The 13621-nt window shown below is 48.7% G+C and overlaps 1 protein-coding gene across 2 annotated transcripts; it reads right to left on the bottom strand.

Moving 5' to 3' along the window:
• Window positions 1-44: 44 nt before the first annotated feature.
• Window positions 45-13608, bottom strand: INPP5B (inositol polyphosphate-5-phosphatase B). 2 transcript variants are annotated; one of them, XM_018081369.2, is made up of 20 exons: window positions 13230-13608; window positions 12823-12852; window positions 12231-12341; window positions 9496-9589; window positions 8204-8374; window positions 7379-7480; window positions 6882-6996; window positions 6145-6261; window positions 5630-5817; window positions 5027-5138; window positions 4774-4883; window positions 4034-4169; window positions 3424-3534; window positions 2681-2843; window positions 2290-2525; window positions 1991-2110; window positions 1541-1625; window positions 1085-1212; window positions 726-837; window positions 45-466 (listed from the first exon to the last, which is right to left on the bottom strand). In XM_018081369.2, exons 1-20 carry the CDS (start codon window positions 13459-13461, stop codon window positions 342-344), a joined length of 2598 nt encoding a protein of 865 aa, XP_017936858.1. In that variant the 5' UTR covers window positions 13462-13608; the 3' UTR covers window positions 45-341. The 2 variants fall into 2 exon arrangements, with proteins under 2 accessions (XP_017936858.1, XP_029818946.1); XM_029963086.1 differs by lacking the exons at window positions 12231-12341; window positions 12823-12852; window positions 13230-13608 and adding an exon at window positions 10261-10347.
• Window positions 13609-13621: the final 13 nt, after the last annotated feature.

Below are 13621 nucleotides of genomic sequence, written 5' to 3' on the forward strand. Positions count from 1 at the left end.
CTGGAGCGGGGACGCGAGTCACGGCCCACAGCGCGGAACGGCTCCAGAGCGTTTTATTTAAATAGCGAGGGCTTAAAAATCCCAAGGTTTCAAACAAGTTAAATAAAATACAGTGTAAATATCAGCTTTTATATTTTTGCTTGTCTACATACAGCTTATTTAAAAATTTTATATACTTTACAGCATAATCAGGTGTCAAACAGCCTGACCTGTGCCTTCAAAAGCAACAGATTGTATAAAATACTGTGATATCCAAAAAAACCAAAAAGCCGGTATAATGTACAAAAAATATTTTTACAGTAATTCGATATCTAAAAATCCAGATTGGCTGCATCTGGAATTCACGGTGAATTGTCTTCTCTCTCGAGGAACTGGCGGATGAACTGCTGGGCTTTCCTCTTCTCGGCTATGTCAGGGGTGGGATGTCCGGGGGGAGGGCGCAGTAACAGGCCCCCAAACACACTGGCTGCAGGGCAAAGCCACACAGAGGCACAGTGAGAGCAGCAGGACATCAGTGGCCATCCCACCAACCTCAGGGTACAGCGCCTGGGCTGGGACAAAGCTCACAGCCCCCCACACCTCTGGGTCACTTCCCCGCTTTTCTAGGTTCCTGGTTTTTTTCTATGGACTATTTGAAGCTTCAAAGCAGTGTAGACCACGACTGCACTCAGGTGGGAAATGTTCTATCACCCTTCTGAACAGAGAGGTTATTGTGATTGCCTTACCAAGAATATTCACATCCAGGTGGTTTTTCCCCGAATTTTTCAGTAGTTCTCGTAGAAATGCCATCAGATATTCAAATACATTTTTATGGCACACTGGCAGGCTAGAGATAATCTGAGGAGGGAAAAACCCAACATTTATATTGCAGACACAGAAATGGCTTCCAGCTTTACCTACTCCAAACACCCCCCTCTGCAAGTGCCAACAGCTCTTCATAACCCAGAAGCACCAGTTCCAGATCCTTTCTATGACCAGATGACTGAGTTACTGAGAGCAAAACCCTGTGAGTGGTGTGACAGAGGCCAGTTTGCCTCCCCTCCTTCTGGAATCTGAGCCAGTCCCACAGGGAAGCTGGCCATACCTGGCTGCTCAGCCAGTAGCTGCTGGCACTCTCCAGGCAGGTGCTGTAGAACCTGGAGCAGATGACTGGCTCAGGCAGGCTCTCCAGGAACAGCAGCAGGGCTTCTGCCACTGAGTGGTTGCTGCCCACTGATCCAAACATGGTTAAGGAAGAGGCAAGCACAGCAGGATCTAGGCTGGTCCTATTTCTGCTGAAACATGAACCTTTGCTTAGGTCTCCCCAAACTCCTCCTACTGCTCCCAGCTTTGGGTTAATGCCCTGGACTCCACATGGGGAGCTGCTGCTGTTGGACCCTTGTGAAATTCATCAGCATCACAAGGACCCAGAGGAGGCTTTTGGAGCCACAGGAACTGCAGAGCTCAGCTACCCCAGGGGAGAGGCAGCAATTTAAAAACCTCTCTCAGCTTTGACCACTGCAGCACAGTGAGCCTGCCTGGGCATCACCCAAAAGGATACGGAAGGTATCGTGCATTCCCTTGTCCAAACAGTCTCGGATCTGCTCAAACTCGGATCTGAGGCCTGGCTGCTGAAACAGGTCCTCCTGCAAAGACAACCCTTGGTCAGTCCAAGGAAAATAGAAGGGTTTTGGGTAAATAGAGCATCCTTATAATCTGCCTGAAAAAACTCTCCAAACTGGTGGTTATCACACAAGTCTCACCAAGAGCAGCTCTAGTAAGGCTGTGGCACTGCAGTGAGGGCAGTGCAGGAGGACTCTGCTGATGCCTGCACACACAGAGCACAGGCACCAGCACCAAACAGTGCAACCCAGGGCACCAGGATCACTTATCTCCGAAGGCCTTTGGCCAAACACCCCCAACTCACAGTGATTGCTATTACCAATATCTTCTTCAAAACTCAAAAAACCCAAGCAGCTCATTTTGTGTTTCCAGTACAAACACTGCCAACCTGTTGGGAAGCATTGCGATACAAATGATCCACCATCATCCACAGCTCTTTTGGGATGTCCATAGGCTTTTCAGCTTGAGCAGGATCAGGATCATCACTCTTCTCTAGTGGCATCAGGGTCTGAGGGAAGGCATTGTGGGGAGGGGAGACAAACACACAGCTAGGCAAGTTCTTATTCAGCTCAGTAACAAGACTTCACAAATCTTATACCTGAGAATTGAAACTTGTTAATAACAACAAACAGGCCTCAGTTTTAATGGCTCTTGTGGGTTTGGAAAGGAATCTTGTCTTTAACTCACAAGTCTCCGAATGGATTCTGCTGACATGTCCTGGATCGGTTCCCTCATGTAACACAGAGTATGGATGGGAGACCCAAAGCAACTTGGCAAATAATTGCCTGTTACAGACAGAAAATAATCCTTCCCCCTGTTAAGATGTAAGACCAAGATATCTTCAAGTTTTTCCTCTCCAGAGTTTAAGCAAGTAGCCGTTGATTTATTAACGAACACTTCCAGCTCAACTGTGATCTCAGCATCTGCCAGAAGATGATAAAAAACCCGGACTCAGTTACAACCGGTATTAAACCAGCAGCCTGTCAACAGGCACAGCACTCTCAGAAGAGCAGAGAGAACTAAGCCAGAAGTGGACAATATCAACTCATTAACATGAGGGGAACAAAGAGGAGCTCACCTGAAAGCAGGAAGCCCTTACTGGGATTAGCAATCAGCCACTCCTTGCAGTAGGTTTCTTCATCTGGTTTGCTGATGAATTCGAACTGGCAGGGCACTTGGCCATTGTGGATTGTAAACCTCTCTACCTGCAGCTGCATGTATTTAACATCCTCAAAATGGATCTAGAAACAAACGTCAGTCAACATCATCAGCCATTTCACCTTGCCAAGCCCCAGCAGCAATTCTTGTCCCATGGTTTAATCATTAAGCAGCAAAACACCCAGATTAACCCTTTGCTCCCACATCCCATCTCTTCCAGGACTCCAGAGGATCACCAAATGCTCCCCTCAAATATGAAATCGAGAGTGAGATAGCTGTAGCCTCAAATGTATCCTGGGCTCATCTTTATAGTCCCCAACACACAAAGCAAATGCTGGTCTTTGACCTTCTCCAAATCCTTCAGATTCTACATTTTACATTTCAAAGAACAAGTCAGAGCAAGGGTCACAAACTACCCTCTTACTTTTTCTCTCTCCACCTCAGGAGTAACACACCCTGCCTTTCAGCCTTGGGCTGTGATCAGAATTTACCAGCATCTAAACAGGAACAAAGATTCCTAGGGCTTGTAAACAGAGAGAAGCTGGAAGTCAAAATATTCTAGGTTTTGGAACCAGACCCCAGGCTCTAGAATCCATCTTCTGCTGCTGGGGTCTGGGGTTGCTCAGTTCCTTCAGGGAGTGCTGGCACATGGCCATGCCTCACCTCTCTGCGGGACAGCGTCACCGAGGGAATGTTGGCGTTCTCCAGCTTATCCAGGGAGCGGACTATTTCCTCAAAGGCTTTTCGATAGAGCTCCTCATTCACAACCTTCACCTGAAAAGGAACACACCGCACCAGCTGGCATCTGCTGTGCCTCTGCAGGACAGCTGGGACACAGCTGGAAACATGGGAAGTGGTTTGATTCTAGCAGCACACTAGAGTATAAAACCCACGTAACGGGCAGAGCCACTTGGAGCAGTAATGCCCCAAGATCTTCTCAGGATCCAACAGTAAAGGACCTTGCCATAACTAACAAGAGCCACTCAGTATCAGATCAGCCTTTTTCTAAGTCTCAGAAAAAAAAAAAAGGTTTGACAACACACTACTGTGTTCTCAAAGAACACCGACAGATATTCAGGCATTGTCCTGCTTAACTTGAGTATCAGTTACACAGCCCTTGCTCACTATGACCAACAATCCCACCTCTGTATCTGATCCAGCCCACCTTTCAAGCCATTGTTCTCTGGGGGTGCCATAAAAGCAGGAGAGGGAAATCAGCAGGAGAACCTCCCTCCCCACACAGAGGACAAGGGCAGCAGAGTTATTTCCTTACCCCAATATCGAACACGGAGCTGACTGGCTTGTGGTCACTGAGCTTCAGGGCCATGTGGCTGCGATAGCTCAGCTGGGCAACGTTCTGCCCTTTCCAGAGGATGCGATCACACCACGCTGGAACACGACACTTCTCACTGAAACAGAGGGGAAGATCACAGTTTCCAGGCACAGTTCAGGTGCAGTAACACTGCTCTCCCAGAGACTCAGGGTTTCCTGCCATGGCCTGGAGCTCATTCTCTATCAAAGTGGTATTTTTAACAGTTTCTTTGAGTAGATATAAAAACTGATTGTCTACTATGAGGTATCTCTAGCTCATGTTTTACTTCCTCCTTCTTCAAAAGTGCAAAATACAATTAACATACAAAGCAATACTCAGATATTTTTGACCATAAGAGCCATGAAAAATAAGAATTCAGGCTCTATGTTTAAAGTTTGCATTTATTTTTTTCACTGACTGCTGCACAGATTTCATTTCTGCACTTGCAGCTGAAGTTCCTGGTTTGGTAGCAGCAGGTGAGCTGCTCTGTGAACTGTGGTTCACATTATGGGAACTGTGGTTCTCACATGCGTTTAGAGAACAGCACAAACACTCCAAGTCAACCCTGGCTGGTCTCACCTGAGCAGGTACAGCAGAGATAAGCAAATAAGAGATCCTGCAATTTTTTTTAGCCGTGTTTTTAATTCCTTCAGAGGTAACACCAGCCATTGGTGGCATCACATCTGAGGCGATCACTGTACCTTGTGTCCCAGTCATCACAGCCAGCATCATACTTGTATGTTGGCTGGAAAGAGATCTCTCCCTCTGTGAAGCCTTCAAAGGCTGCATTTGCCTTCATTTGCCTCTTCAGCTATGAAAGAAGAAAAGACAAAAAGTTTCATTTTAGGTAAGCTCAAGCACAATTCCCACATGTGCTAAAAGGGAGGCCAAGGAGTTGTGCAGTTTGTACTGAGCACCCTCAGCACCGTGTGCAGGCAGGTGAGACATCAGTACCTGGTCATACTGGCAAAGCTCTGGAAATGCTTTCTCCTCTATGAGCTGCTTCACTTGTGCCACATCCAGTTCCTCCAGCCGATAGTTGAGGTCCCCCAGCCACAGGATCACACTGAGAGAGAACATATCCCAGAATGTGCAGAGAGACCTGAGGCTCCCCTGGAGCCCAGCCATGGGTGGCAGCTCCATGGGCTCTCCCCACCACAACCCCCTGGGTGCTGCAGCTACTCTCACCAGAGACAACAAGAGTGAGCACTTCAAAGAGAAACTACATTTTCTACCTTTGCCATTTTTAATTACTGTTCTGCGTGTTCGTCACTACCCCTTAATAACTGGTGCTGTTACCATTCCACAGTAGGGGAAATCAATGCTGATTACTGCCCCATTCCCACTCCATGCTTCAGAATAAAACAAGGCCTGGGAGAGCATAAGGCAACAAGCAGCCTGTCAGAACCATGAGGGTGAGCACTCTCCAAACCAGGTAAAGCATTTCTGGCCCTTCCAGCTGACATTCAGGTCACTGGGGACCCCTCCTCAACCCCAGCACATTAAGGTGCTCCCTTGCCACGTGCCATGATTCCCAAAGCCAGATGGGAAGCATACTCGTGTTTGCCAATAGTGAGAGGGGGCAGATTTGGGTCTGACTGGCAAAACTGCATTCGAGAGCAGATGTCTTTGAAGTCCTGGTTCCTCCGCTCATATTCCTCCGTGTGAGCTGCGAGGTGAGAATTCACAATGCACACGCTGGTGTTATGGAACTTAAACCTGATGGCAACACCACCTTTGTTACCCTGAAAGACAAAGACACTGGTCAGAAGCTTCTACACCGCAGATGAATCCACAAATGAGTTACTGGCAGTGCACAAGCCAGAAGACTTTGAGACAGGCTGTTTAATTCCAGAGGAAGGAAAAGGCTGAAAATGCCAATCAGTGATTACTGCTTTGAGCACTGGCAAGCATATGGCAATTCCCTCTCACAGTGCCCTAAGCTGGCACAGGGATAGGGTTATCTGCTTCTAAAGGCAGCCACAGCCTTTAGCTGGAGGTACAACCATGGCATCCAAGGAGAGGGGCTCTTCCAAATCTCACCCCCTCTTGTGCACAGTTGCCATTCTTACCATCCTCCCCATGATTCCAGTTCCCACAGTCTCAATTTCCACCTCAGAGATGTTCAGAGCAAGGTCTGCCTTCACGTACAAGAGGAGCATAATTCCCACCAGCCGCACAAGCTTCACCTGAAAAACAGACCCTAGTCCATTAAATGTTGAAATGGAAGAGGTTTGCTGAGAGAAGGCACATTGCTCCCCATCCGTAACATGGGTCACCAAGAAGAGAATTCCAGGTCCATTCAATGCACCAGCTGGGCTCACAGGACACAGGCCCCCAGCAGCACAGCCCAGGAAGGGGTCAGGGAGCAATATCCCAGTACAGGAAGCCCAAAGTAGGAGTCTCAGCACAAGGATAAGCACATGAAAGGAGCTTCCCTTCAATAACAGAGATAAGAGAGGAAGCAGATCTAAGGAGCAGGAGCCAAAACAAGCAGTATTCCTCCCAAAATACCTTCACAACTCATTCCACCATGCATTGTGGAGACAGACGTGGAAGAAGCTACGGAATTCCCTGTTCTCTTCCCCCAAGACAGCAGGAGCTCCCTTTATGTGGGGAAGCCTGGCTCTGGTCTGTGTCCTGCCCCTGCCTCAGCACCTGCACAGCAACACTACCTATGGCACCTGCAGAGCCTGCAGACCATGAGCCTCTGGAAGACACAGCCATTGAGAATGAGAGAAAGCAAAGGGAAAAGAGGCCTAAGTGGAAAATGAGTCCACACTCAAACCTCCCCAAAAGCCACATTTACCTTTGCATATTTGGCATCTGGGTGAAGACTATCAGTTACAGCTTTAAACCATTCTTCTTCCTTCGGTGTGTCATTGAAAAAGAAGGCTTCTTTAGTCAGATCAAGCTCCTGGAAACTGTGTTAGAGGAAGGAACTCATGGATGCATGCACTTGTTTATAACTCTCCAGCTCTTTCCTCTGGGAAAGAACTAAATCAATTTACACTCAATTTATAACTGAAAACTCCAATTCAGTTATGCTGACTGTAGAGGTATGTTAAATGTAAAGCTTAATTACTGTCATATTACATCAAATAGCACTAAGGACTTTGTAACACTGAGAGGCCAAACCCTACCAGACCAACAGCCCTTTCTGGCTGTGCACACACCCGCCCTGGAGCTGTGCAATGCACCATAGCAGTGCCAACATCCCTGTGGTGTCCTGGCAGAACTCCCCTCTGTGACTGATCCACCAGCACAGCCCAGGTTTGGGACAATGGGCCAGGGAGAGACACTCACCCCACGCAGTAAATGTCTGGAGGCTCAGCATCACAGCTCAGCCAGGGCTGGAGGCTCTCTGTGGGCGACTGACCATTCACGTTGTATGTCCCGACAAAAACCCTGCAAAGACAGTGACTGAATCCAGAGCCACAAACTGCAGAGCACAGGAAATACCACTGCTATCAGCCAAGTACTTATGGGTACCTAGAACTAACGCATTTCCAGGGGAAATTAAGAAACTGTGACAAAGTTTAAATCCCTAAAATGATTTAACAACAGCAGCATCTTTACAGACACGTTTTACGGAAGGGCACACATTGTATACACAGATACACAGTATTAAAGAAAAAAATAAAAATAAACTGGAGCTGTGCAGTAGCAGTTTGAAATGATAAATTCACAGAATGAGATGCATAAAACGATTTCAAACACAGTAATGTTTTGGTCCTATTTATATATTTTATCCAAGATCTTTCTTATGAGCTTATTGGAACAATTACATGGATAAGTAGTGGACAGAAGTGGAGAGGGAGAAGGCTGAAGTGCACAGAGCTGATGCATTTCCAGACACTGTCTGAAATAAGCACAGAAAAAAGTGATTTCAAGAAGGCCATTTTCTCCACAAGAACCATGAGGCAAGCCTTGACAAAGACATGAATGAAATTCTGCTCTGCTAATGCGTAAATGAGGAAAGAAAACTATTCTGGAAGGTATGGATCATACTTTTGTACAGAGTTTCCTGTTTGCAGGGACACAGGATGAAATAATGGACATGAGTTATTCTGACAGACTGTGCTAACTTACAACCCACAAAAATAAATTCTTCTCAGGAATGATCATCACCTGTAGTTCTGGATGTGTGTGTAGGAATCCTCCATTTGTGCAAGCTGAGATTTAACAATAGTATCTCTTAGTCCAAACTTTGGTTCTGATATGATCGAGGCCTTGTTCGAAGCCATGAGGTGGGAAGGCCGGACTTGTTCAGTTCTCACTTCAGGCTTGAGTTTATTTTGCCTGTGAATGAAAGCAAAACTGCAGATGAAGCCCAGGCTATCCACACACCTTAACTAACTTATTTCTGCCACCGAGACCTTGATTCACATTTTTCTGTCTGTTCACTAAAGACAGATAATATTTGAGATAAGCCGAGAAGACTGAAATGAGCAAGGTTCAGATCTCGAGAGGAAACCAGTTTAACTAACTGAAATAACAAATGGTTTTCACTATTCTGGTTCAGCCTGTCAATGCAGAGCAGGCCTTACTCACACTTGGATATTGATACAAAAACTGTACACTTTCCCTGCTTATTGTAGCAAGGAGATGGAAATCTCATTTCCTGGTGCCTCTGCTCAGCCCTTCTGACCTCAGCTGGAGAATGAAGAACTGTGTTTGTTTAAAAAGCCTTCTGTGGAAAACTTCCAGCTCTGCCCAGAGTGGGTGGGGGTAGAGGTGGTTTGACTTTGTGTCTCCTGGCTCTGAAACTCCTTTTGCAACAACAATAATGCCACAGCTTGGGAGTTCCCACCAGCAAGTGGACAGCATAAATTTAAGGTCAGAACCTGCACACCAGTGCCAAGGACAGCACACAGACAGACTCTGAAGGATATGCAGCAGGGTCCACAAAGTCCTGGGAACTGGAAAATGAAACTGTAACTAAGAGTGTATCTATGAGACACAGTGGCCCTAAGCCAAAGTTCTCTGAATTCAAAACAAGCAATGCTAGCAGGTCCTGTCCCACTCAACAGCCAAAGTATGCCCAAGTAGGGGACTGGCAGGGCTGTCTCTGAGGGACTGGGATGAAAGTTCCACTAACATTTTGACAGCATGCTTATGCTGAACTTTTTTCTCTCTTAAATCTGCAGATTCTCATCTCAAAAAGTTGCCAACTTCCGCTCTAGACCCCCCTCCTCTGTGCACTGACCCACCACAGCTGATGGAACTGGTAATGCAGCTACACAATTGCAATGTGGGGGTGCAGAGCTCACCCGCTGGCCCTACACAGAGACCCTCTGAGGAGGGGGGCACGGCTAACCTGGCACAGAAACGTGGCCTCCACCATCACTCCTCACTCGACCTTGCCCAAAGAGCTGATGTGCACAGCTCCCTTCAGCTGCACACCACGCAAGACCTCCTACCTGGGAGAGCTTCTGTCGGTGGTGTTGTGGCTGCAGCTCTCACTGAATGCAGCCTTTTTTCCATTCTGTTTGATACCTTCAGAGCCAACCACTTCTGGAAAAAAAAACACACAAAGTTTCACTTTAAACACAAAGTGTTCTTCAGTTTATCAACACGATTACACAAACACTGGCAAAAATCTGTGGGCAGAACATAATTTAGATTTGTGTGGAAAAACAAAGAGCCCTGCAGTTTCTCCTTCAGTTATCTGAGAGTTTTAGCTTACTTTGACCCAACTGTTCTGTGATGATGCAGCTTCCCTTGCAGAGGAAGAACTCACAGAAGCCACAGAGAGCAGCAGAACTGCTGTCTGCTATGGGAGTGCTTGCTGCTGGCTGTCCCTTACACAGCTAAGCCAAAGCAGAACTTAGCAGCACAAAATCTAGGGCTTTACCCTGGGAATCTGAAAAATGTATGTTAATAACAGATTTTTCCTTTCTGAAGCAAGACAGGAAGTACAAAGCAAGGAATAAAAAGGGGAAACAAACAAACAAACAAACAAACATCACAGTACCCTTTAAAGGGTTTCTACCTGTCTGCAAATACCCAGCAAGGCACAGGCTTTTCCCCCCTTGAGGCTGGGCAGTACAGTCACCCCACAGACCCACTGAACCTCAGCAGAAACATCTGCCTTAATGCAAACTGCACACTCCTAAAACAGTAACAGGGCTGCTACCACACAAATCTAACTCACCACAGGTGTGACATGAACCACATCACACTACCTTAGCAAAATCTGACCAGTCTTTCAGCTTTTTGTTTCAGTTACAACATTCTGCTCCTACAAGTGACAAAATAACAAAGAGGATTCTAGGGGTGAGTCTCTGCGTTTAAGATGCACAAACAGCAATCTTAAGATCATGCTCCTTAGCACACAAATCTAATGGTGATGTAGAAATCGTTAAGATTGTCAGATTTTAGGCATTCAGCTGAGCTTCTCCTTCAAAGCACAACCCAGAAAAATTTAAGATGTTATTGCTGTCATAGAACATTCTGCAGGACAAAAGCACAAACCAGAAATAGAACTTGCAGTACTTCACCCAGGCTCTCAGGACATAAACCAGCTAGCAAGAGGTGGCCAAGTTCTCAGCCTGAAAAACCTCTCCTGCCCAAGAACCCTCTGAGAATAGACTGTGTAAGAGGATTTATCAGAGCTTGATGCAGAAGAGCACATGACTCAAGCCTTGCTGCAGATCACACAGCCCAAGTCACGCAGCATTGACCAGGAGCACACGGAGATGCCCTGGGGACTGTGGGCCTGGGGAGCTGGGACACAGCGTTTTCTCCATGGGCCTTGAGCTCTCAGTCAGTGTTCCTTGAACCTCTGCAAGCTCTCCCCGTAACGACCATGCAACATCCCTTGAGAGTGACAGGAACCAACCTGAACTTTCAACTCAGTGGACAATGGTTACTTTTGTGCCAGGAACAGAGCAGAATCCCAGGCCTTATTACCCATATGGGATGATGCCACTCAGCAGCATGCAGAAGGCATTAGTGCAGAATGGAAAGACGTGTGAGCCTGCTGCTGACACAGCTGCTACACAGTCACATATGACACCTTCCATTGTAACCCCATGGGTGGAAATCAGCTTTAGGTAGGATTCTCCTAAGAAAGAGATTAGCCTTAGAAAAGGGCTATTTCCTTTAAATAAATGTGTATCTAGCCACAGATTGCTGTAGCCAGAGGTATCTTCAGAGGGTAGCACTCTGAAGTGGAATAATGACCTTGTTCATTAATTGAACTGAGCACAGAAATGCAGAGCTATGTGCAGAGGTTACAGCAGGTCTCGGACAGGAATTGCAGTTAAATGATATTTAAGCAGTAATAAAGGCATTCCTGTTAAGAATGTGCAGTGACATTATAGTATACTGCTTTACAGCAAAAAATGTATCATATCTTCTGGATAAGGCAGGATCCATGCTTAGTGTCCAAAGGGGAGAATTAAATTAGTCTTCATGCAGCGAGAGGTGCCCAGCCTAAACGAAGCAGCATGCAGCAGACACAGCAACACTCAGGTTTTGAATCCCGCACTGACTTCCAGGAATTGCTTTAGCTCGGAATCTTCTCACACGTGCACTCTGCAAAGCGGGAAAGGCCCCGGGCGCGGCGGGGCCCGTCCCCACCGGCGGAGCCGAGCCGGGCACAGGGACCGGGTCGGCGGAATCCCGGCCGGAGCCCTCGTGCGGCTCGCGCCCGCGGGCGGAACTGACCTGCCCCGGGGCAGCGGGGAGGCCGACGGGCCTGGCGCTTGCCCCCGCCTCCCGCCCCCGGCCCCGGCCCGCCCGCCCCGGACAGACGCCGGCGGGGCGGCGGAGGCAGCGCGGCCCCCGCCCGCCCCGGCGGGTTCCCCGCTCCACCCTCGGCGGGGCCGCCCGCCCGCGGAACATCGCCGAGCTTCGGCGCCCGCCGGCCCTTAGGCTCGGCCGGCCCGGGCCCCAGCGCCCGCCCCGGGCCCGCCCCCGGGAGCCCGTTCGGCTGGCACAGAGCACCCGCCTCTGCCCGCAAAAAAACACCGACCGTCGCTGCCGAGCCGTCCGACGGCGGGGAATCGTCACGGGGAAGGGGTGAGCGCTGAGCGAGGTTCAGCACAGAGAGGCCAACGCTGCTCTCGCACACGCAGAAGAGACGAACAAACGCAACATTCCTGCCCCGCCGGACCCTCCCCCGTCCCAGCCGCACCCGCAGAGCTCGTACCTGGGCTGCACCTGCTGAGCTCCTGCAGGAACGTGCGCGTGTGGGAGCCGAAGGGCAGCCGCACGGTCAGCCGGTCCTCTGCTGAGCTCATCTGGACAGTCACGTCAGAGCCTGAGGACATCAGGAGAAAGAGCTCCTGTGGGTCGTGCTGCCAAGCCTTCAGAAACCGAGCGTTTCTCCACTCTACACTGGTGGATGCACACGTGCATGCAGCCTTCGGCAACATCTCCCCACGATGCCTTAACGTGTTCCTTTCCAACATTTTACATGAGAATGCCATTTAAAAATATAAAGACGACCATTTATAATAATTTTTATTCTGCTCATTCAGTGACAATAATTAATCTTCCAGCAGCAGTTTAAAAGCGTTTAGAAAAATCATTCCCTTGGTTGAATGGGGCTGACAATGCTTGTTAGCACTAAGTAACCGTGGCCAGCAGCACGGCAAGTGCCCCAAGAGGAGCAGGACACAAATCCCCGCCCTGGCAAGCCCCCCCAGGACAAGAGCCCCCAGTCCTGCCTCACTGTTTGCAGCTGGCACAGGGCCCAGAGTGCCTGTAACACAGGCACTAAAAACAAGCACAGAACTCACCAATGATGTGACGGTCACTGTCAAGTACAACTGCAAAAGTAAAACAAAGTTCAGTTGAAAGCTAAGCAACAGATTTGTAGACTGTGCTGATACTTTGAGGTCAGGGAGCTCAGCAAGTTCCTCCAGCCCCAAACACTCCTGGCAGGAAGAGAGCCAGCAGAGCAAACCTGCCAGGCAGGGGCTGTGGCTGGGGCCCGGTGGGACACGGGTGCTCTGAACCTTGAACAGCCCTGCCAGCAATGCCATGTGACACAGGGCAAGTGTCACCAGGGATTACAAACTAAAGAAGAAATGTGAAGGCAGAATAGATTCCAAACTTAAGGAAGTAGAACAACAGAGTATGGACTCCAAACCCCTCCATCCTCTTCTTTGGAGGTGGCCACTGAGCCACCACAGTGTGTCAGTACCTTCTTCCACCGCAAACCCATCTGTGATGGGGATTACTCTCTCCAGCCAGACATCCTCAGCTGTGATGGCCATCCGACGGTGAGTGTACACGTAGATCCTGCAAGCACGGAGCCGACATGGAGGCAAAGACTCCTCAGTTCTGGCGTGTCTGCAGGCACTCACAGACCCCATCCCACCAGCAGCACCTGCTAGCGTAGCCTCATGCAAACCCCAAAGTAACTTCTCAACCATGTACCACCCGCCTGCTCATCCCATCACTTAAATAAGGTGTTCACATTACTGGCAGAGCAGAGCAGAGCAGCTCCTCGGCCTGGGGTTTCTTACTGACCACCCGTAACATCAAGGCATCGTGCTTCAAACCGCTGCCCTACGGGACCACCCCCGGGTGGAA

The sequence above is a fragment of the Manacus vitellinus genome, unplaced genomic scaffold, assembly GCF_001715985.3.
Source record: "Manacus vitellinus isolate BGI_N305 unplaced genomic scaffold, ASM171598v3 scaffold_52_pilon, whole genome shotgun sequence".
NCBI classification, from domain to species: Eukaryota; Metazoa; Chordata; class Aves; order Passeriformes; family Pipridae; genus Manacus; species Manacus vitellinus.

Bases quoted from the DNA above. Each gene is read 5' to 3' on its own strand.
- INPP5B (XM_018081369.2), bottom strand. From the start codon at position 13,461: ATGGTTGAGAAGTTACTTTGGGGTTTGCATGAGGCTACGCTAGCAGGT. The intron at 6,997-7,378 runs GTGAGTGTCTCT...CCTCTAACACAG, and splicing joins CCAGACATTTACTGCGTGGG to TTTCCAGGAGCTTGATCTGA. The intron at 5,818-6,144 runs GTAAGAATGGCA...TTTGTCTTTCAG, and splicing joins CTGGAATCATGGGGAGGATG to GGTAACAAAGGTGGTGTTGC.